We start from the raw sequence: 25,913 nt of genomic DNA on the forward strand, positions 1-25,913 counted from the left end.
ATAGCCTAAAAAAAAGGGTATTTGAGACAAAAATATGAAAAAACGGCAATTCTGGTCATAGAATTGTGCCATTGAAAATCCACATAACAATTTAATATGAACAGCTATTGGGGTCCCAAATGGACAATAATAGAATGAAATATTTTATTATACATTTATCTGAAGTGTAAAAATAGTTTTTATATAATAAATTATGCAATTTTCAATGTGTATATAAATATATATATATATATATATATATATATATATATATATATATATATATATATATATATATATATATATATATATATATATATATAATAATAATTTATATTCATGTGGGAAAAAACCTGGAATATTAATACGAAATTTCAACGTGCAAGCGAATCCCAAAAATCAACTGTAAATTTATGATTCATGTTGATTAAGTATTTGTTTTTTTTGTTTTCAACCTAACTAGCAGACTACAATTTTCTATCTATAATGCTATTAACACATCCATCTTACAATATATTTATAACTATAATAATATGAAGAATCATAAACTTAGGCAAATGACAAACTTCACCCGGGCTAAATGACCGTCCGTCGCAATAGTGTGCTTTTATACACATATACAAAAAATAAAGGTGACCGAGGGATGAATAGGCTGATAAATTTATATTACGCATTCAAGAACATATGAAGTATATCGAGTACGCAAATCAAACAACAAGAATTACATTTAAGTGAAAATGTTGAGCGCACACAACCGCAAACGAATGGAGAGATCATTTTATCAGTTCTGGGGACTATTGCTAGAGCTACAAAATGTTAAGTGACATCAAATACTAAAGAGTTTCAATAAGTAACCCACACTAACAGAATATGACATGTTTATGCTCTTCCACAGTAAACCTAGATTAAAAATTTCATGCACTTCGTTTCAAAAGATTTATGACATTGTTCACAATACAGAATACACAATATGTATAAAACGTTGAGTCAATAAACATTGGAGGCACTGTAATGCAATGAAGCAATGGAAAGAGCTCTTCAAATTGCCGAAAAAAAAATACGAAAAAAGACATGTCTCGAAACACCAAAATCAAGGCAACTAGACAGCTCTTTTCATTGCTTCTTTCTTCATATATTCAATATATGGATTGAAACAATTTTTCAACTATGAAAAATAGATTAAGCCTAAATTTCTTACGATATATCTAAATAAAATAATAATCAGCTCTTATTCCTCTCATTTATGATAGAAATTTGTGAATAATTGTCACAAATCCCTTAATAAAATCCTTAATATAAAAGTTTCAATTAAAAACGCCCTAAATTAAATACATTTAATTAATAAAAATGGGAGTCAAAATTTGGGATCATTATTTTTTATTAATGTGATATGTACAAAACCGAAAAACTCGGTGCTTATGAAAAAAATTAATACAAATAAATTCGATTCAAGCGATACCATAAAAACCTACGAAGAAAAACAAAATTTGATGAATTTCTTAATACTTTCAGTCGCAAAGTGCGTGTTTATTTAGTCGCAAAATTATTGATTATTAAATATCTATCAACGACACTAATGAAAACTACTTATCACGACTCCAATTATTTAATATTAACATTAGACAGAAATCAATGATTTCAAATAGCAATTTATTTTACTCTTTGAACAGAGCTGACTATGGACATTGACAAAAGGCAATATGAAAAGTCTTCAATCAATAAACGTGATACATACATATATTATTCAAACCATATGTTCTTTTAAATTGTAATTATAATATAAAACGGCATTTTTTTTTATTTTGTACAGATATTACCTTAACACACATATATTTGCACTGTTAATAGAGTATGAATGTCGTTTAAATTTAATGGTTAATATATAGGCTATGCTCATACCTACAATCTCAGTGAACATATTTATTTCTCCATGAATATTTGCAAACACATAATCTGCAAGGTGATTTATGATTATTTCGCTTATTAATAAAAATGTACAATTGCGAATGAGAAGTTTATCACCTTGATATAAAAATTGTTTAAGTGTTAAAATGTTTATATTATACAAATTTTTTACTCCAATGTGTATACAATATACCAACAAAAATATTTAAATTAAATATGTGAATGCAAATGTTACTCTTTAAGGTAAAAAAAAATACTGAGCAGCAATAAAAACATTCCACATATTTCAGTCTCATAAAAGGAGTTAATAAAAAAATCCCTCCTTCAATTATATTCCAAATGACCATTAATTATGAATTTAACTAATACATAGTGAACAACCGCAAGTCAGAGTACCACATTTATATTTTCATTCAACTCATTCGCATTGTCCAAAATGTGAATAAAAAGTATATTTAAATGTGCGTTTTACATATTGAATTTAATATTTTAATTATATTTCATTTAACACAAAACAAATATGTATTGTATTAATCAAATGAATGTTAAAATCGAATATTATGATTACCACCAGAAAAGAAAAACAAAAAAATTATAAATACCCATTTGGGAGTTTTAGTAAACACCCAAATCGAAAAAGATTAAATATTTACTCATCTTCCCGGTTTAAATTTTTTGTGGTGTTACAGAATTCACATCCAAGTCAAAATTAAATTAGAATCATGTCTCAAATACTACAGTTAATTAGTTTTACTGGAAATATGAAGAATTTCCTAAGTGATACATAAATGTAATATAAATAATAACTCAAATTATCATTCAGCCCAAATACATAAGTTTATATTCGAGCATTTATCTCATAATGATAAAAAGAGAAATATTAAATGTAAGAAATCACTCGGACTAATTAAAAATCAAGTTGAATGTACTAAATAATCAGGTATTCTTCAATTGAGGATAATTCTTCGATACCGATCCTTGCCACGGCTGGCTACCACCCTGACACTGCCTGACTCTACCCCTACCGCCACGACCTCCACGCCCACCACGCCCTCGCATTAGCCCTCGATCTGCCATTTCCATGCTTGAATTTCCTCCACCACTCTCAATTCTCTCCCGACTGTCTTTAAGCTCAGAAACTAAAATATAATCATTATTTCTGTGAGATTCTTGAAAAGAATTTTCAATCTCTTGTCCATATTGTGATCGATACAAATACGAAGTTGAACAATCAGAAACTATATTGTGAGAAGACCTGATAGACTGTAAAATTTCAAAGTTTTGCATGTTATTATAAAAGCCTTTGCAATGTTGCTGAATGTCCAGACCTTCTGGTCCCTCAGAGCACGATTGCAAATAAACAGGATCGGAGGACGGTAATTTGTCCCCCACATAATCAGGAGGAAAGGTCACTTGTGGTGGGGCTCCTACATTCTGAAGAGAAATAACATTGCTCTTAGGTAAATAGCACTCAGAAGAATCACCAGAAGCTTCAGCAGGTGTAGGAGACGCTGTAGGGGAAGGAGCCCCAGACGTGGAGGGCGGGGAGCGACCAACCCCGCTGCCACTCGGCTCCGAACACCTTTGTCATTTACTATTGGCTTGTAGTGCAGCAGTTATTTTTGTCCAGAGGTCTTTGTGACAGGATTTTGATCTAAAAAAAATTAATTAATTTCAACCGTTAACAAAGCAACTATTTATGTAATAACGTACAAAATAAAATAATGATAATATATTAACCGTCTAATACATTGCAACCATTCTTTGAACTGGTTGGTACCCTCGGGTGTCAAATGTAAGGCAGTTCTGGCTGATACAACCACGTTTGCAAAATCTTCATAGTCAGATATTGGTAGATGGTACAGCATTTGATGCATACATTGTATATACCTAGAAATTAAATTTAAACTTAAAATCTTATACACATACATTGATGATTTCCAATGAACTGCAATCCTTACATCTGCTGACATTTCTGTACCAAAGGAGCAAGAGGACCTCGCAAATGTTGCATAAAGAGTGTATGATTATTTCTCGCTAAATATTCAGCTGATTCCATTGCCAAATCATACAACACAAATGGACTAATCACTGAATTTACAGCACATAGACAAAATTGGTGAACATACTGGGTACCCAATTTTTTAGATACTCTGAGCAACCATTTCACATTCTCTCCATATGGGGGCGTTCTAAAACATGGAAAATATTTAATGGAAAATACTACGTGAATAAAAAAGAAATCTAAATAATTCGAAGTCAAAATAGTAATGATTGATAAATTTATTATCTTATTAAACATTTTTTGTTAACGATATGAAAATAAATTAATTTACTGTTATTATTGGGATAAAATATTTAAATACTGACCCAATTTCAATGAAATACTAATAGAATTTAAAAAATGGATTGTCCCTATTCCTATTAAAGAAAGCGATTTGATTTCACCTAATCAAATACCTGCTGTATTTGTTTTGAGGACGATCATCGTGCACCCGTCTGGCTTGTGCTTCTAAAGCTAACATTCCAACTCTGTATGCAGCTAATAGTGCACGTAATTGTTGTGGATTATACTGATGTGGTCGTGGTGGACCCCTTGGACTAGCAGCACGTACAGGTGCTGCAACAACATACTGTACTGGAGCTCCAAAGGGTACACCATAAACCTAAAATATTATAGAAATTACATTGAATTAGACCATAAAATCATATACAATAAATAAAAATAAAATTTTCTATAAAAATAAAAAAACCTGCATATGATGCGGTGGTGGAGGCATAGGTGGTGGATGATGAAACTGAATATGCAGTGGATGATATGCAAATCCATAAGGTGCCATTCCTAGAGGCGCGATTGGAGCTAATGGAAGTGGGGCAATTGCGGTCAGTGGTTGCATTAAAGTGGGTTCTGGTTCAGGGTCTAAATCTCTATCTACTTCTCCAGCTGGAGCGTGCCTCAAAAATAATTCATACCAATATTTGGCAACGGTAAAAAGCACTTCTGGAAATACGCCACCACCTTTAGATGCATTTTCGACGGTAAGGCAAGCCCTCTCGAGCATAGGATCACTTTGCTCTTTGCATTGTAAAACAGCACGTTGAATCTCGTTGTGATTGAGAGCATGAGCGTGTGGTAAACACGACAGAGCTAATTCAGCAGCTGCTCTCACTAAAGCAGGATCACCACCTTGAGACGCGCGATCAGCAATGCTTGCAGCCTCTGGTGGTGTCAAATGACTATCCCATGTTTCAATTAAAAATGATATAGCAGGTGCACCTATATCCATCGCTTGACCTTTTGACATAAATAAATAGTTAAAAATACTTTGCATATTTATCGTTGAATTATTCTGAATATGTTCAAAAAGGACATACCATTTATCCAACTAACGTGGGATGAATAAGTTCTACTGAGCCAATTAGCGCTGACGCAATTATGTAAGCCTAAAGCATAGAGACCAAGCTGAAATGCTGCCATATGCAAACCACGGTGAGGCAGGTGATGATTGCGACCTCCACTTGTCGATGCAACAGCAGCCTATCACAAAATAAATAGCGATTAAAATGCGTTTCTAAAATGATTCAATACTTACAGTCCATATAAAAAAAAAGCGATGCACACCTGTGTAAATAAACTAGTACTACTAGAACCTCCTGCTTTAGAAAGAACAGATTTAGCCAATTCAAACATGAAGTGCGCACTTGCTTCTGAAGGTTGATTGGGTATCGAAGGATAAGGTCGTTTCCCTTTAGTATATCTAAAGAAAATCATGAATGTTAATTCACGCATACCAATTTATTACTAAATTTTTCAATTAAAAGATCATACCTCATCATGTGGGCTTCCTTCTGTCTGGACATTGTTGTTTGTGGTGGTGGAGGAGCGCAGGAAGGTCCAGGTCCTTGTGGAGGTAATAAAACTGATGGTCCAGGGGGTTGTGATGGAGATGGTCCCAAAGACATCATTGCAATATTCATATCAAGTTCCATACTTGTAGAACTTTGGGGACGACTGGTGCAACTGACTCCCCAATCTTGCTGCGGTGGTGTAGGTGCCTGCTGACCCATCATAGGAAATCCACAATGCTCTTGCATCTACAATTTCACGAAAACAGTACCCATTTTTAATATTAGCTACATGTACATATAATATATTAAATTTACTTTAGTAGTTATCACATTGACCATAACAAGCAATTCGCTGTCCAGGCATCAGCTACATATGTGAAATTCTGATTTCTACATAATTATATTTTATTAACCCGTTGGGTGCTGACGACTCGCCTGTTGTGCTCACAAAATTTCCGTAGCCGCGCGCGATCCACCGAGCGTGTTTTGTCCCTTTCCAACAGAAAGGTACAAAAAACAAATACGCACTTGCTGTACTAACGCGGGAAGCATTCCATTTTTTCGCCTAAAGGTCTACACACTCTATTTTAAATAATGTTATTTACTGTTTTTTTTTTACATTATTCAAAAAGTATAATGTTTTGGTGATTATATTTTTATACAAAAAGCTTGGTAAATATTACTCACCAAATTGATGCTAATTGTAAATGTAAGTGAATATACTAAAATGTCTAATGGGTGATCCAAATATGATGCTATCACTTTACGTGTAAAAATTCCAATTTTTTTTCAATTTACCTGCTTACCGATAGTAGTGAGTCGATTCCTGGAAAACATCATGTAATACCTTCCAGGCAATTTTGGACTTTTACGCTACCTTTTGGAAATAAGGGAAAAACCACAAGTTCCTTTTTTACGGGATATCATAGGAAAAGTACATTCAGTCTTAGCTCAATTTTCGTTTGAGACATTCATCCATTTTCACATTTATCTGGCCTGTTTTTTTTTATTAATTCGTGGCTTCGCAACTATTGAACCAACTGCTACATATATAACTACGACCTGGACCGTCCTTGGATTTATCACTTTACGACTTGACTTACATATCTACTTGACTTTCCGCTACACATCTAAAACCTGGACCGCCCTTGGATTCATCTTAGAGAGTGCATTAATGTATATATATCATTTCGAGTATACAAATCGAGTAAACCTTCGAGTGTTGTTACTATTATTTTTTTACTTTATCTATGTACGTAGTAACAATAGATGAAGTTTTGTGATCATGCGAAAATTCGAACTCGAGATTCCTCTTTTTTTTAAGTTTTTGAATTCAATTATCTCCCAAACCACTAACTGAATCAGAATGATTTTTTTTTAAATATGATAGAAATAATAATTTTTATAACCTTAAATTTTTTAAATATTTCTATCTGAACCGGAAGTAGTACTTTTACTCTAGAGAATCGAGGTTTTTTATGTTTTTCTCAAAAACTTTTTGGTTTATTGAACTGAAATTTCATTTCTAGAAGTTTAAGCTTAATACCAAGTTATTTATAAAATTTAGTAGGCATCTGTCAACCGGAAGTGGCAGTTTACTCTTGTTCGATTTTTCTTCCACTATTTTTTTCGACCCCTTAAACATGTGTGTTCGTCACAAAAAAATTCAAGTATAATTCTTGTAGCAATGTGATGAAAAGAAAAAAAATTATTAAATTTTATAAACCGGAAGTGGGATTTTTTTCTCTTAGAAAGGTTGAAAATGTTGTGCCCACTACTCTGTCCACATCCCTGAACGTTTTAGGCTGAAAATTTATATTTCTATCCTTTATGTACTAACTTAGAGCTGGTAGGGTTTTGGTCAGAATTCGTAAACCGGAAGTAGTATTTTTTTTTAAAACAATAATTCATTATTTTTCAATTATTTTATTTTGACCTTTTAAATTGTTTTAAGCTTCTTGATATTTATTGTGTATAATAAAAATTGTAATTTTAAGTAAAAATAAAAAAAAATCACTTAATTTAATAAACCGCAAGTGGGATTTTTTTCCTCGTAGAAAGGTCAAAAATGTTGTGCCCACTACTCTGTCCACACCCCTGAACGTATTAAGCTGAAAATTTATATTTCTATCTTTTATGTACTTACTTAGAGCTGATAGGCTTTTGGTCAGAATTTGTTAACCGGAAGTAGTATTTTTTTTTAAAACAATATTTCATTATTTTATTTTGACCTGTAAAATTATTTTTATTTTCTTGATATTTAATGAGTATAATACTGGTAGTGATTTTTGGTATTAAAAAAATTTGAACAAAATCTGACAACCGGAAGTAGAACTTTTGTTTTGTGCAAGTTTCCATACATTTGCGCTCAATTTGTATCACTATAGTCATCAGTTCAATATCGAATTTTGTTTTGTAACCTTCTTATATTCCTCAAATATATAGATAAAGTCATGGGTTGGTCACACCCGAATTTTTTTATTACGTATTAGTATGGAGAATATGTATGACACTGACGTCGAGTATGGAACAGAGAGTGAATACGAAATCGACAGCGAATTGGAGTCTGATAGCGATAGCGATAACAACGAAAATGTCGCTCCTTTTTATATTTCTCAAACTGTGATGTCTTCTGTTGTACCTTCAACTTCTTTAAACGGGTCAACCAGCCAGCCTTCAACATCAAGAACATGATCGAATACAGCTGTGCAGTCAGGAGATTTCTTTTACGGGGAGGCCAGGGATTAAAGTTGCTATTCAGGGAAACAAACCCATAGATTTTTTAAATTTATTATTAGATCAGGAATTTTATAATCTTGTCATTGAACAAAGCAATTTATATGCAGTAGAAATATTAGCTAGATCGAATTGCGAGCATAGCCGTGTATCACGCTGGAAAGATATAACAGTCGACGAATTTAAAATTTGGCTAGGACTTTTGCTGCACATGGGGACCATACGATTGAATCGTCAAAGTGATTATTGGAAAAAACATTATTTATTCAATCTCACCACATTCTCCCAATTTATGTCTCGTGATAATAAATTAAAGTGTTTTATTTTTAAATATCGTTATATTATTTGCTAATTATACGAACAAAAAAATTCCAGAAGTTTTTTTTTACGAAAATAATGAATAAATATAGGTAATGTATAGCGTGCTTTAAGCAAGGTGCAGGTAGACGCGCGTTCGAAGAAATGTCTAGACGCCCACACTGTCAAAACATTTGAGAGACAGAGCTATTTTATAAAATAATCAGCATGGCACGAAAACAACAGATTTGGGCTCAGCATTGAAAGTGTTAAGAGTTAAAAAAAACAACCTAGTGCAATAACTGGTAACAGTTCATTTCAGAAAAATAATTATTATTTTCAAATGTAATTGAAAGCAAAGATAATCTAAACTCATAATTACCTCTGGGATACCTTGATATGAAATAATGCCCCTAATTGGTGGATTTCCAGAATAGTAAACGCTTGTCACAGGTGACTTGATTAATTGATGAACATCTCTATCCAGTAACTATAATTAATAATCATTAAAAAAATTATACGATTTATTTTCCAAAATGTACATACAAGAAAACTAAAAACAATTACTTTGTTCATTATGCAAGCTAATTTTTGAGGATCATCTTTATAATGACTGAGAAGAGTAAGTGCTAAGTCCCCCCGTTGACGTCGCATCCCTTCACAAAGTAAGGGATGTTCTGCTTCTGATACGTTAGCTTTAAGACCAAGTGCTGCTACGGCAGCCTCAAATCCAAGAATTTCATCGGAAGGAAGTCGACCATTCGACAAAAATAGCTAAAACAAAACACAAGATATAAAAAAGAAAAATTAAAAATGTAAAACGAAAAATAAAGAAAAAAGCTTACAGATTTTCGCTCTTCACCGACAATATTTGGACTAACAAGGGCATCAAATACAAATGTAGCCAACATAATAGGCAACAAAGCCGGTCCACGACTGCGGAGCGTTCCGTCTGTAAGCTGTTCAGCACGCAAACGTGTAAGACTCAATTCTTCTGGTCCAGGTGTGATACGTCTAAGTAATCCCATCAATTCAGATTCTTGATTAGCCAATTTCACTTCCAAAGGTTTTGTAGTAGCAGGAGGACGTGCCATTTCCAAACCGAAAAGACCAACACGAAATGCCAATGAAGAATGTTCATTTGTCTCAGCCAAAACCTGATATAACATTAATAAATATATTGAAAATTCACAAATACTCAAAATTTTCTAAAAAATCAAAAATCTTACAGTACAAAGAAATGCACATCTAGCCAACGTCGCTGATGCAAGCAGACTCAATCGATGTGATGGAGGATTTGCACTAAAATGATGATGACGACGCCCCTTGCGTCTTGCAGATGTGTTACTAAAGGGTTCACGCACGCATCCAGCTAGATCTGGAGGTCTCTGTAAGAGTTCTCTTGCCAGTCGAACACCCAAACGTCTAGCTTCGCTGCTATGACCATGAGCATATAAACCTTCAGCTCTCGCAAATAAAACTTCCCAAGCATCCGATGGTAGCTTTAAACCCGACTGAACTGTGCCTTTATCGTTATCAGAATTTCCGACCCATGCATATATAGGTTTATCTTTATCCAGAATGTACTTTTCTATATTGCTTTCATTAAGCGGTTGTTTTTGATCATAATAATACACATTAAATTCATCACCAGACTGCTGAGACTCGGAACTAGAAATACTCTCATCTTTAGATGAACGTCTTAAAAGATTACGGTCTTCAATATCACACGATGTACTTGGAGCATCCGTTATGCACTGTTGGATATTAGTATGTTGATTATCTTCCGAAGGCATTTTAACTCCAAAGCTGTCATTGTATAATTTAATATTTTTAATCAGTTTGTAATTTTTTGATTTCTTCATTGAATCACTACTTTCTTGGCTATATTCACCACTTCTATTTCCAGAACTAGAATTGCCTTCTAAATTGGGTCCACCTGAACTAGAATTTGTGTCACTTCCACCACCTTCTTGGGAATCAGTATCAACATTTCTAGACATACCGGGCAATCTAATTAAAGAATCATTTAATATTTCATCTTCATTTTCACAAAAACCTTCGCTAGAAACACTTGAACGATTACCATCTCCACAACTTTGATTTGCACGGATATGGGAACTCATTACCTAAAAAAATCACAAAGAAAACATAAATTTCGATCTTAGGCACTAAAATCACAGAAATAATTTTGTGACATACTTCGGGAAAACGTGTGGACAACATTCGGTGACTAGATGTAGATGTTCGCATATTTCCTGATTGTTGAGTAACATGACGAACACGATGCGTATTGTGGGAACTAGCTCCTGGCATTCTGTATGTAACACTCAAATCATTATTCAACACTGGTTTGGAGCAATTTACCTTAAATAATAAAACTAAATATAAACATTGTTGACTCATTAATTTTTAATATTTCATATTTCTTGAAACAAATATTATATGTACATATATATATGTATGTACACCAGCAGTCACATAAAACGGACCGCTTGTGAATTTTACGACTTCGAGGCAATAAAAGGATTATCCCTTTATGTGTAGGGTTTTTAACGACCAAATATTTTAAATATGATTGTTTTCTAAGATTCGAGTTCAGTTTAATGTGGGTTTTCGAGGATAAAGCATCAAATTCGAATTTTAGCACGTCAACATGACAAAACGCGCTCAGTTATCATTGGAGAAGAGTGTAAAAATCACGACATTAGTGAGTTCAGGATTTTCCTGTCGGTCAATTTCCAAGAAAATGGGATGTTCTACATCGACCGTTTCGAGAATACTGAACAAAAAAAGAGAATCTGGAAGTTTTGATCGTAAGAAGGGGACTGGACTGAAAAGATGCACATCGAAGAGGCAAGACCGTGTAATAACCAGATTATCTTTACAGCAGCGATTCAAAACTGCTGTAGAAATAAGAACAGATGTATCGTCACAATTTTCCATGGAAATCAGCGACTCAACAGTAAGAAGGCGACTCAGAGAAGCTGGACTCTACGGTCGGAAAGCTGCAAAAAAAAAAAAAACCACTACTAACCAAGAGAATGAAAAACAAACGATTGGAATGGGCGAATGCACATGAAAATTTGAGTCCATCAGATTGGCAACGAGTGATATTTTCCGACGAATCAAAATTTAACCTCTATAGTCCTGATGGTTTTCCGATTGTCCAAAGAAAAGTTGGCGAATGGTATAATGAAAATTGTACCCTTAACACTGTTGAGCATCCTCCAAGTCAAATGGTCTGGGGATGCTTTTCGTACCATAGTATTGGACAATTGGAGTTTCTACAAGATGCCATCGATGGAAAAAGATATAAAATTTTTTTAGAAAAAAGCTTCGTCCCATCGATGGAAAACCACCTTTCATATTCCGATGATATAATCTTTCAAGATGACTCTGCCCCTTGTCATCGAGCTAAATTGGTGAGTATTCATTTTATTTGATAGCATTGAATATAAATTACAAAATTTCAATAAAAAAACTGAAATAATTCTTTTTACTTTTTTTAGGTTCGGGACTATTTACAAGAAATGGGTGTAAAGACACTACCATGGCCTGGCAATAGTCCCGATTTAAATCCAATCTAAAATTTATGGATGTGTATCAAGTACAGGATAAGGAAGAACAATGTTACTACTCTTAAATCGTTGAAAGAAATAATAGAAAAGATATGGTACGAAGATATGGTACTTAAGTAGATTCTATGCCAAACCGAATAAAAGAAGTTATAAAATCGAAAGGAGCCGCTACAAAATATTAATTTCTTTTTTATAATTTGTAGATAATAATATGTGACTGTAATAAAATTTAAAATGTATATGTATAGTGTTATTTTCATTTCAAATTTCATTTAACTGTGAAGTAACGGTCGTAAAATCTGCCCTCCATTAAATTTGTTCTTAACTCATTTTTATGATCTTTTTTTTTCACGTTTGGTGTTATAAGAATGCACTATGGTACAACCTATTATTTAAATGACTTTCGGTTTTGGTTTTATATAAGATTACCGAAATTTCACGCAAAAACATGTTTCGCTTTAGTGTTCCATTTTATGTGACTGCTGCTGTATGTATATTTAGCTTTGTATTTGTTAATACCTGGTTAGTATTAAAGTCTTTGTTACTATCACCATGACGAAAACACGTGAATGGGCAATGAAAAGCGGGACTAGTATCGGTACTGTAAGTTACGCCTAGTATTGGATAGTCTTCCCAATCTAAAAAGCAGGCTTCCATTGCTGGTCGTAAACCTGGAAAAACTTCAACGTCCACAGAAGTTCTCGGACTACTTCCAGCACTTCCGCTTCCCGGAGAGCGGGCAGCTCCAGAGTTGTTTACGTGACCAACTATGCTTATATGAGAAGAGCGTGATTTTGCCACCTAAATGCAAAATGAAAATTAAAACAAAAAACGATTCAAGATTTCATTAAAAATGTCTCACAAAAATTTTACCTTTTCCAGTATTTTTAAATGCCAATTAGTGAATTGAGCATGAAATATATCTCGTTCTCCTGGAGCTAGCCCCGGATTCAGAGCAGCGAGTCTCCAAAGGACAACAATTTCATCACAAAGAGATGAACAAGCATGTTGAGAAGCATGAGAATTTCCACCCCCTCCACCACCTCCTTGTCCTCGACTTCCTCCACCAGAACCACCATTACCTGTTCCTCCCAGACCATTGCCCCAAACAACCATTGCTGCTTTAGTATTATACCACCATACAACAATCTAAAAAATATTTTTAAAAAAAAGTCAATCAAATTGGATCCATCAATTGTAAAGATAAATGTTTAAGAAGAATAATTTTGCAATATTAATAGTAAGAAATATATGATATCGACCTTTTCACAAGCGATGCACTCATCGGTGATGATTTCTAAGAGTGGTACGGCATTGCGATCTCCTCTTTTAAACATTTCTCTAACAATTGATAAAAGATTCCACATGCCTTCAGGTTCTCTACCCCTTAATGGTCGTAATAGCGAAGACCATTCTGCGGCTGCAGGTGGAGCAGTGGTACATAAATAATTTACATCACTATAAACAAAGAAAAAATTTATTTATTTATTATTAAACGAAAATTTAGATGCAAAAAATAATACATTTATAAAAATACCTAAATACAACTGGGGCAGGAACACAAAACTTTATTAGCATTTTTTTAATATTATCATGCAATGTCTTTTCATCTAGATACCACCATGTCTGATCATTAGCGGATGCACCAGCTGTAGGATCTGGTGCTCCACAAACGGTATTGATAGCAGTCGGTTGTGCTGATAGTAATTCATCCAAAAGTCTTTGTGCTGTCGGTAAAATTTGCTGGGGCAGTTCTGATATAAGATATTGTGCAAATTTTTGAAGTTGATCTCTTTGTAGACGTTGTAAAGATTCGGATACCGGTGCTCGTAGAGTGACACTGTTTGACTAATATAAAAACAATAATATTCTAATTAATTGTACATACACTTTTCATATCGGCACACATACATAATATATGAAAGACAACTGAAATTACCAAATGAATACGATGAAGACAGACAGCAACAATGTGAGAACACCAGTAAGCAGTAGATTGACAAGTGCAATTGCAAGATGATATTCGCCGTCTATCAAATGTAACGGCAACATTGAATACATCTCTCGGTTGTGGAGTAATTACACTTGCAGATAAGTGAAATCCTAACAAGATATTTTTTTATTTTGAACTTTATTTTAAAAATTACTTCATTAATTATTTATATTAAATCTTATAAAATTAAATTACCAATTTGCAAAGGATCCTTAACAGCACATGTCCGGAATAGTTGTTCACCGCGATGAAATTCTTCTGCAGATCCGTTTGCCAAACACGAATATAGTCGAATATCCTCTTCATTGTCAGCAAAGCTCCAAAATGCAATTCTTAGTTGTAATTGTTCTGGTACTGATGGATAAACTTGTTCAACTAGTTCAAAAGGAATATGAGATGCAACACAACGAGCAGCGAGTTCTGTTAATGATTGAACCACAATCTTTCCTAAAAATTTAAGTACATAGATAAAAATAGATATCGAGTGTAAAAAAAATATATATATTTATATATATATATATTTTTTTTTCTTCATTTATCTATCGATATGTTGCATAAAGATATGCTGGTATGATATCTATGAATGAGGTAGAAACGAATTCTTTTAAATAATACTTTTCTACTTTATCTATGTACATACATATGTAGTAACAATTTGGGATTGCAATACCGAAAGTACCGATACCGGTACTATCGGTATTTTACCGAAAATAAGCCTTTGGTAACACCAGTATTAAAAAAATAAATACCGATAGTATCGCTTTTTTTCAAATGTTTACATTTTATTTATCGAAAACGATATCTCCATGGCTAAAATCTACGATTTTGCATACGTGATATATTGAGCGAGTTATTATTTTATAAAGGCAACAAATTAAACGGTCAGAATTTAAATCATTTTTGGGTCAGAATAAAAATCAAATTTCGGTCAGAATTTTAATAACACCACGGTCATAATTATATCATTCAGGGTCAGAATAAATAATCAATGGTTAGAATAAAAATGGTATATGGTCAGAATAAAAATGATAAATGGTCAGAATAAAAATGATAAATGGTCAGAAAAAGTAATAATTGGTCAGAATGTCGAAAAATGATAAATGGTCAGAATGTGAAAATTAATAAATGGTCAGAATGTCGAAAAATAGTAAATGATCAGAATATTTAAAAATAACAAGCAGTCAGTCAGCATAAAATAAAACTTTGTAGAAAATATTGAAATGAATTAAAAATTAATATTAAATTTTTAAGTAGTTCTTCTATTAAAAAAATAATATGGTAAAAATAATAAAAAATAAAATTCAATTACCAGTAAACCTTCAAATTTATCGCACACAAATTATTTTGTTATATACACTGGCGGTCACATAAATTGCATCGCTTTGAAAAAACGTGTTTTTTTCGTATTACGGGCTTCTTTCGTTTATAATCCCTACTCAAATTGATTTAGAAAGTGGATTATATCCCTGTGATATAGCTCGTGCAGCGAAAGCTGGCACGTACCAATACAAGCACGTATATTGTGTGATTTTTACTACACTACAGAGTGATTTTTTCCAGTTTCACTGGTCAGTCACCGATCAACCCCCACAAACTGACGTAATGCGTTCTTATATTGTTTGTAAATTGGTTAATTCAAGTTAGTTCATTATAATTAGTGGATATATGATAATAAATTTGTGGTGGCTAATAAACCGCCAACATCGCAACCTTCAATATCGGAGCCATCAACGAAACAACCTATATCTTCAGAGTCATATCTTCCTATATCTTCAGCCTATATCTTCAGAGTCAAACAACCTATATCTTCATCAGATCCAGCAGCATCCACATCTTCATCGACTGTGCGAGTTGTTTTAAGGACACCGGGCAAAAATCGTGTAAGGTTATCAAAAATAACTACAGTGGATAGTTTTGATCAAGAGGTCATCAGGCGAACTATCTACGATTTTCATCTAGTTCATAAGACATTTCCGACCCTACAAAAGTTATTAGAAGTTTTGAAAGATAGTTTAAAATTTAAAGGTGCAATTTCTTAGTTAAGAGTTATCGTTCGTAGGCTAGGTTTCAAATGGAGAAAGATGAAAAATAATAAACAAATACTTATTGAAAAAAGTGTAATTCGACTGAAGAGATCCATATATCTTTCCAAATTAGAAGAGTATAGATTGCAAGGCCGCCCTATAGTTTACACGGAGGAATCCTATATAAATAGCTCACATACATACGATGCCAAAATCGTGGTCCGATGAAACTAGCAAAGGTTGCAGAGTACCGATATAAGGGTAATATGCTAATAATAGTTCACGCCTGTTCTGAAAAAGGATTTATTCCAAATGCGTTACTTATACATCCATCTAAAATTAAAACCGGAGATTATCATAATAATATGAACGCGATTAATTACCAAAAATGGATTAAAGAAAAGCTTGTTCCAAATTTACAACCCCAATCTGTAATTGTTATTGATAATGCGTCGTACCATAATGTCATGTCAGAACCTATGCCCACATCTAATTCGTACGTACGTACGTTCGTTTTACTTATAATTAAAAAAAAATGCTATTTATCATTTTATTCGTGGCACGTATTCAAATATTAAATAAATATGCCATCCAAATTATATCATAGATCTTAAAAACATTACACGATCGGTTGAAATAAAATATATAAATATTAGCGTGTTTCTTTCAACAGCCTGTATATGAAAAATGCATTTGTGTGAGTACTGTGTACGCGCCTTCTGTAGCTAATATACCTATACCTTATTGTAACGGTTAAACTATCTTTATCTATCTATCGGGTTCATATCGGGACTTTTCCAGGCCATGGTAACGTCGCAACTCCCATTTTCTGTATATTTTTTTTTTACCAATAAAAAACCATTTAATTTTTTTTAATTTTTTATTTTTAAATTTCATTAATAACATACATAAGCATAAAATAAAACATTTCTTTACCGTTTTTCATCGCTGGCATGGAGCGGATACGTCTTGGAATATTACTTCACCGAAATATGAAACATGTTTTTCCATCGATGGGACAAAACTTTCCTCCAATATTGATTTGTACATCTTTTCATTCACAAAACCATTATTTAAACAAAGTTCTCCAATCCCGTAGTATGAAAAACACCCTCAAACCATTTGGCTGTGAGGGTGCTTTACTGTTTTGACAGTATACTTTTGGTTGTATCGTTCTCCACTTTTGCGTCGAACCTACTGTAATCCATCTGATCCATAGAGGTTAAGCTTGGAGTCATCCGAGAGTATCACTTTCTGCCAATACAAAACTGTCCAATTTTTATAAGTTTTGGCCCATTGAAGACGTGTCTCCTTCATTTTATTTGAGAGAAATGGCTTTTTTGCAAGTCTCCAAGCGTAAAAGCCACCTTCTATCAATCATCTCTGCAGTTTCCACACTAATATTAATTGAAAAATCTTCTAAAATGTCTGTTCTTAAATCTGAAGCAGTTTTGAAAAGATATTGAATAAATTGGCGTGTCAGCAAACTTTCTTCTCGTGAATTTATCGTCCGAATCAGTCCAGTACCTTTACGTCGGTCCACACTGCCAATTTCTCGTTCTTTCTTCAGTATTATTGAAATTGTTGATTGAGAATATCCCAACTAACTTGAAATATCTCTTGTTGAAAGTCCACATTTCGAAAAAGTTAAAATTTTCACTTTGTTCTCCGAAGTTGTTTGGTGGTGTTTTGACATCACTATTTCTAGATTAAGAATAACGCTGCTTCCACTTCGAAATCACACTTTAAAATGAGTTCAAAATATCGAGGAGGGTATATTTAAACAAAAGCCTAAAAAAAATTAGAGCCCAGAATAGGGTAGAGCTTTTACGACCCGAAAACCGTAAAATTCAAAGTGATGCAATTTATGTGACCGCCAGTGTAGGTACAATAGTAACACCTGTAGTCATCAGATATTACTTTTTGTTATTTTTTTTATTTGAATTTTTACAATGGGCGATTGTTGTAACATGTGGCGTGAACTATGTGTCAATGCAATTGATCGTATTGAGAAAAGATTTTCATCCTTAGAGCAGTTAATACGAGGCTTGAATTCTCCTGTACTTATTAGAAGTGTTGTGCCTTCTCCTTCTATTTCTCTCGTTGCTGATGCAGCCGTGAAGATGGGCAAAAAGAAAAGAAACAGACGTAAATCTAGTCTGCGAATTAATCATGAAAAACCTGGACAACCCGCATTACCTGACCGACCTTCGGCTGAACAACCTCCACTTAGACGTAAATTTGAGGTGGGAGCAGCAGCTTCTGGAATTATTGTTTCCGTCAAAAGGAATGTCAATATACATATATGGAAGCTCTCATTAGACACTTCGTGTGACGAGGTTTTGACTCACGTTAGTGCCATCTGTGGATTAAAGGATGGCATTGTGGTTTCCCCTCTTAATGCACGAGGATCTTATACATCCTTTAAGGTATCTGTTCCTGCTTCTGTCGCTGGCCTGTTATTTTCTGCTGGTTCTTGGCCTGCTGGTATTCATTTTGGTAGATTTAAAGATTGGGGAATGAGCATTAAGAATAAAAAATCGAATACAAATACTACTTCTATTTCTGCCACTGACGTTGTTTCATCATTAGAGCTGCGCCCAAGTGTTTCATTTGCTGATGTTTGTACGGGAGCTGCTAGATGTTTGAAGCCTGATATTAAAACTACGTCTGCAAGTATTAGTGAATCTTCTATGGAAACGGTCGCAGTGACGTCGATGTTTGCCTCTTCTCCTACATTTGCCTGCTCAAATGGTCCTGATTGTCGTGATTCTGTTGTGACTGTGTTGGCTTCTTCTTCTGCTTCCTCTTCCGTTTCGTCTCCATTGGCTCAACCTCCGTTGGCTCAATCAAAACTGCCATTTCTTGTCTCAAAGAAAGTCACGCGCCAAACTGGGAGACCGAAAATTGGTAATTTATTACCAAAATGCACGAGGTCTCAGGACAAAGCTGGCTGCGTTTAATTCAGCCGTTTCTACTACATATTTGTGATGATATGGTAGCACTAACGGAAACATGGTTGACTTCATCATTTTTTGATGCTGAACTTTTTGATTCTTCCTGGAGGCTGCATCGTCGCGATAGAGTAGATCGACGTGGTGGTGGTGTATTATTTGCTTGTCGTGATTGGTTTCGGTCAGTCCGGATGACAAATTTTGAAACTCTATCTGGTGAGGACTTATAGAATTCATAACTTGAAAATCATAATCGAGAAAGAATATTACGAAATACAAAAACCTTGTAAACATAGAATGAATTCAAGACGATAAACGATATATAATAATAATAATTATTATTTTTAGATGTTTGTGTAATATATGTTTTGTTTTTGTTATGTCTAATTTATTATTTTGTTTCTTGTCTTTTCTGTTATATTTTTGACCATTGTGGCGCATTAGGAATTCCTGTAATGCTACAACGGTCCAAACTTTAAATAAATAAATAAATAAATAAATTACTCAAAAAAAGGAAAAAAAAAAAAAAGAGTATTATAATTTTTATTTATCGATCATTATATCATACACTTTTTTCTAATCGACAATAATAATCTTTAATAACAATAGTCTTTCATGCTGATTAGTTCTTTCTCTGTTAAAGAAAATAATCTTGTCTGGAATGAGTCCAGTCAAAGAGCGTGGATAATCGTGGGTGGTGGGTAGTAGCTAAGGTCTGATATACGTTTTGTTGAAAAGGGTTGTAGATATATAGTGCGTACTACCGCGTGCGAACTGTCAATGTCGAGATGCGCGCGCATGCGAATAATACTCGTTTGACGTTTGACTGTCGTCCTCATGACCACTTGTACCAATCTTCAACGTTGAACGCACTAGTAATGATACCATCTGTCAACATAATTCTGACCATTTAATACAAATTCTGACCATTCAATATAAATTCTGACCAATTAGTATAAATTCTGACCATTTAATATTTACTCTAGTTTTAGTATTCTTACCGTTTAATATAAATACTGACCAATGTAATATAAATTCTTACCAATGTAATATAAATTCTGACCAAAAACGGATTAAAATTCTGACCCGAAAAATACGAGCCTTTTATAAATTCTTTTCGATATCTTTATTTTATCACTCCACACGTCTGTAAAATTGTTTTAATTTTTACTGTTTTCCGATACATATCGTTAAATACAATGTTCGGCAACATTTTCGGTATGGCGGCCACCTTACAATGCGTCTCATATTCGCAAACAAAGCAATTTTAATTTAAATAACAAAAAGTTTACTATACAGTGCCGATTTTTTTAAATTACGTGCATACATTCAAAATGTGTTAAAACATATTATTTAGTACATTTTTCAATACGATATATATGTACAATGATGATAAGACGGCGACTAAATATAATTAGGAAAAAAAATATAATTTGTTTTTCAACAACAACTAATTCAATAGCTGATGGTTGACTCTTCGTTTGCTTCTCCAGTGAGCGATGATTGGGTATCTGATAAGCCTAAATTGGAATTGCAAAAAAAAATAGCACACATTCACATGGAACTGCAAAAAAACACTAGTTTATACGAAACATTTTAATCCTTAATACCTGGGACGTACCTACTTTACAGCTTTGTTCCCGAATATTTGAATGTTTGGGTTTCGCGTATTTTTCAATAAACATGTTGAAACATGCAAGCGGTGCTCCAGTATCGAAAGCAATATTTTTTTCAAAAAAAAAAAACCGAAAGTACAGGTAATATCGGTATCGTTCTTTTTTTTATTTCGATAATACCGGTATTTTTGAAATCCTAGTAACAATAGATGAAGTCTGGTGATTTTTGTAAGAAGTTTGGAGCATTTAAAAACCGCACAAATTGGCAAAGTTTCAATACGATTTGAAGACTAGGAATTTTTTAGCTCAATTTTTTGCGAAGTGAAATGTAGAATAGGCTTGTAAAAACACACACGTCGTGTTTACAGCTTTCGAATGAAGTTTAATTAAACCAAAATTTATGTGTTTAGGGTGTAGTTCGTTGTTTTCAACAAATATTACAATAATAATTTGGAACTACCTAAAAAATATGTAGAAATTGAAAATTAAAATCATATAAAATGTTGAATATAGTTAATTGCTAGAATAATCACAATAAGTAAAAAATAAGCAATGAGAGACATAGTGGACTTCCATTATTATGGAAATAAATTTTAAATACCCAGAAAATATAAAAAAAATTGGAATGAAATATAAAAAAACTTAAAAAATCCAAAGTATTTAAATTGTGTGAAGTACATACACAAAAGTTTGTCAAAATAAATTGAACATGTGTTATCCATGTAAATGTGTGTGTGTGTGTGTATGCAAGCTACAAAGAACAAAAGTAAAACCACAGAGTGAACACCTGCCACAGGTACATAGTTGCCCACAGTGCATTCACCCACACAAGAACAAAGGACTTGACTACTTCCAGAATCATACTTCTTCACTTGCTGGCTTACATTGCTAATCTTTAATACTCAATATTTTATGATTATTATCAATATTATATCTTTTATTTTTAACATTCATTTAATTTAACACACTAGTGAATTGAACTAACGATTGAACTATTATCAGTAGGTGGTATTTGGGCCTCTTCAAACTGGCAAAAATGACTCACTTTTTATAATGATTAGATTATAAAAAAAAAGTTAGGCCCTATTTATCAACTTGAAAGACGATGTAACGATATAAAAATAATCTTGTATCTTATGAAAGAGCCAAAACATTTATTGTATTTCTATATAAAATTGCACAAATAAGTATGTGTTTGCTTTGTTTAAAATATACTGTAAATCTTTTTAAGATTTAAAAGGAAATAAATTTAAAATTATGTTTAAAAAAAAATAATATCAAACGTGTATAAACGAAAATATTTAAAAATTAACCAATTGAGAAGCTTACAATGTATGAATGCAACAAGTGTTAACATAAAAAGGTTTCCTAAAAAATGTGAAATCTATTTAAGCAAACAATATTATTCAATAACTATTTCAATAATAAATTGTAGATCAAAAAAAGTTCAATAAATGAGTAAATTTTTAATTTAACACAAAACAGGCGCAACTAGTATGAGGGGATATAGGGCTTAATTATCTCCAACGAAGGAAATATTTGAATAGGCTATGCCTTTGTTTGTTCATAAATGGAGACAAAGGAATCAGATTCAATCCATAACTTATATGATCATGCAATTAATGTGAAGATGCTTCAATATACACCTTTCACCAATGATGCATTGGAATTGTCATTAAAAAAAACTTGTAAAAAGAGGAAAATGGGGGAAAAAAATCAGAAAAACGGGAAAAGAAAGCAGAAAAATTGTAAAATAATGTTTATTGTTTTAAACCAACTCTTTAAAAATTTTATTCTGACCAGTTATTAGTTTCATACTGAAAGTTTATTATTTTTAGACTGTCCGTTTGTTATTTATACTGACATTTAATAACATAATACTGACCGAAAACTGACTTATATACTTAAAGACATTTATTAAAATACTAGGCAAAAAAAAGCAGTAATTTTTTTATTGTAAATATTTGTCTTCTATTAAAATGAAGTTTAATAAAGAAGATTTTACTAATTTGTTACATTAAGGCAGGAAACGTTCAATCTATACACGTGTAAAAATTTGTTAATTGGGTAATTTAACTCTATACATGAGTTTTGCTAATGTCGACATCTATATTAATAGATTTTTTGGGTTAGAAATGGGTGGGAAGAATAGTTTCATCAAAATTGTTATAAGATACGATTGACGAATATATATGTAATAACAGCTCGTACATGTAATATGTAGATTCACAAAGTATTTTTTGCAGTTTATTTGTGGGAGATCTCTCAATAACTGTTGTAAAATGTTTACCATTAGATTGGCCATGTTAAAGCGGTTTATATTACAAATACCGAGCGAAGCTGGGTAAAAACACTAGGGTAAAATAATTTCAGTTCTACCGATACATGTGTATGTATCTGATATTGAAAACATCACGTTGATTTTACAAACAAATGAAATATTTAAATTTTTTTATTACAATTTTTCTTTTAATATAAACAAGTGAGATTGTTTGAATTTTTCAATTGTTTTATTATGTACGTACTCAATATTATCATTTGAATTATTGGTTTGTTTTTTACATATGTAACACTGCATGTCGGATGCGCTGTCAGAACGGAACACACGATAAATGCGATACAAAATAAAGAAAGAGAGGGGCGAGGAGGGGTACAAAAGAAAAAAACGGGAAAGTGGTGAAAATTATAGGGGTACATGGAGTTTCGTGCGCGCGCACACGAAACGATGGGTTATTGTTGCGATTCCTTTGTCAGTAGTATGTATGCATGGTGGAGAAAGACGCGAGCCCATTTGTTTACTATGCGTGCATACGTCAAGCGGGTGGGGGTGGGGGTGGGGGTGGGGGAGGGGGAGGGATACTCACTGTTGTCCGAGGGCTGGTGTCCGCTGGCGCTGGCGTTGGCGTTGGCGTTGGCGTTGGCGTTGGCGTTGGCGTGCGAGTGGGCGGAATGGGCGGAGTGGGCGTGCGAGTGCGGGGGGTGCGGGGGGTGCGGGGGGTGCGGCGGGTGCGGCTGGGGGCGCCGCCAGCCGCGCCAGTTGTTCCAAAGGCTCTCGGGCTCCGAGCTCCAGCTGCAGAGCGAGTCGTCTTCGAAGCGGTCCGAGTCGTCGAAGTAGAGGGGCAGCCGCTCGCCCTCCTCCCAGTCGGAGGGCAGCAGGTCGTCGGGGGGCGCAGGGGCGGAGGCCGAGGCCGCGCCGCGAGCCGCAGGACCGGCCCCCGCCGCAGGCGCGCTGCCGCCGCCCACCGCCACTGCGCCGCCGCAGCATCGCACCGCCGCGGCGCCCCCGCCAGAGCCCGAGCCCGAGCCCGAGCCCTCTTTGCCCCCCCGACCCCTCGCCACGTCTCTGCGTGCCTCCCCGCCTCCCAGTCTCGATCGCTCCACCGCCCTTCCGCCCTTCCGCCCTTCCGCCACTTAACCACCAACGACTAGGCAACCAACGAAGATGACCGCCCTCCGCTCACTGACCCGCCACTCAGTGCTCGCTGCTCGCTACTTGCTACTTGCTAAGCCACTACCCCCACCCACCTGCTCTCCTTCCCCCCCCCCCTTATTTTCCCCTCTCCCTCCTCCCACCTAGCTCTTTAACCCTCTGCGTCCCTCAGGCCTCCGCTGACCCTAACCCTCGCTTCTCTTAGCTTCGCAATTTTTCATACATATATAATTATTGCAAATATGTATGTCTACTTATCTACGCCATTATAAGCCGTATATCGATATGACGTTCAGCTTTCACATACTATAAGAATGTTTCACATACTGATAAATAATATAAGAAACGACTCTTTACGAGCTTTTTTATTATATGGCAATATTTACTTTTCAATGGGGCCATCCACACCAATGATATTATTTGTAATATTTTCCATTACAAATAATATCCTGCTCGCGCAAATTAAGTGAGTATGTATCGTTTACCATGCACCTTTTTTTTTGATCTTTCGACTTAAGATCTTTCGATTTTCGATCTTTGCCTTCCGATATTTGCGTTTTCCGGCATTTCACATTCCGGCTCGTCACGGAGACCGATAAAAATTGGACCGTTTCCCGGCCTATGGAAATTCAGTTGAATTTTGAAGAGGATTTTTATTACTCAATTAATACAGGCGTATTTGTATGTACAGCGAAGTAGGTAGAGGATTCACTGGAACGAGTTAGGTCGAGTTCCTGAAGCTCACTGGCATCTGGGGACGATGCACTGGTTTATAAAGGTGTTGCTTGAGCAACGCGTAGCTGGGCTGGTGAGATCACGTTCTGGAAGATTCCGACGGGATCGAGGTCTTCCTTTGTGTTCTATGTTTGATGCGTAGTTGCGTAGCTCCTTGGGATTTCCCGTGTACTCGTGATTGCGTATCTGGAGCGAGTCGAATCGCCTTTATGGGTAAGCTCATAAGCTGGACAAAGTATTTCGGCCACGGCTAACTTTCGTGTATGAGAAGTGAACGCGATGATGTCATTTGTACAGATTAAGTTCGATGAGGGAATAGGTGATATCACTAAATATACATGCCGTGCTATATCTCTACAAGTCGTGCTATATCTCTACATATACATGCCGAACCCTATTCGATTCAAATTTATAACATTTAATACTAACTATATGTATGTATTGGTAAATGCACTATTTCGCACATTGCGATCGCGCACACAATAATCGTTGTGAATTAAAAAATTGTGAATACGGAATATCCGGCACTCAAATATATGGCACTCGGTGGATGAAATTATCGGGTGCCAGATACTTCCTGACCGAGGTTTTAGTAACGTATGCCAGATCCCTTTGTGCGGATTAATCACCGAACCGTATGTACTTACCAGTAACGTACCGTGGAAATCTCTCTAGTCTCTAGTGACGTTATGTAATAGTCGATAATGCTTAGTTTTAAATTATACACCAACCTCATTCTCCAATTGACAATAAATTAATATATTGCTATTATATCAGTTATTAGTGAACGAGAACACCATTTAAAGAATACTCT

The 25,913-nt window shown here is 34.5% G+C and overlaps 1 protein-coding gene across 1 annotated transcript; it reads right to left on the reverse strand.

Annotated features, from left to right (window-relative positions):
• Positions 1-903: 903 nt before the first annotated feature.
• Dora (zinc finger SWIM domain-containing dorado) lies at positions 904-25,388 on the reverse strand. The gene is made up of 21 exons (XM_077438605.1): positions 25,355-25,388; positions 23,799-24,344; positions 14,536-14,787; positions 14,287-14,450; positions 13,885-14,195; positions 13,610-13,805; positions 13,221-13,496; positions 12,867-13,148; positions 10,969-11,133; positions 9,996-10,895; positions 9,612-9,923; positions 9,334-9,540; positions 9,149-9,256; positions 5,714-5,979; positions 5,507-5,642; positions 5,260-5,422; positions 4,638-5,179; positions 4,345-4,550; positions 3,846-4,076; positions 3,625-3,774; positions 904-3,538 (listed from the first exon to the last, which is right to left on the reverse strand). The coding sequence occupies exons 1-21, from the start codon at positions 25,386-25,388 to the stop codon at positions 3,472-3,474; spliced, it is 5,514 nt and encodes a 1,837-aa protein (XP_077294731.1). The 3' UTR covers positions 904-3,471.
• Positions 25,389-25,913: the final 525 nt, after the last annotated feature.

Source organism: Arctopsyche grandis, chromosome 1 (assembly GCF_051622035.1).
Source record: "Arctopsyche grandis isolate Sample6627 chromosome 1, ASM5162203v2, whole genome shotgun sequence".
NCBI lineage: Eukaryota > Metazoa > Arthropoda > Insecta > Trichoptera > Hydropsychidae > Arctopsyche > Arctopsyche grandis.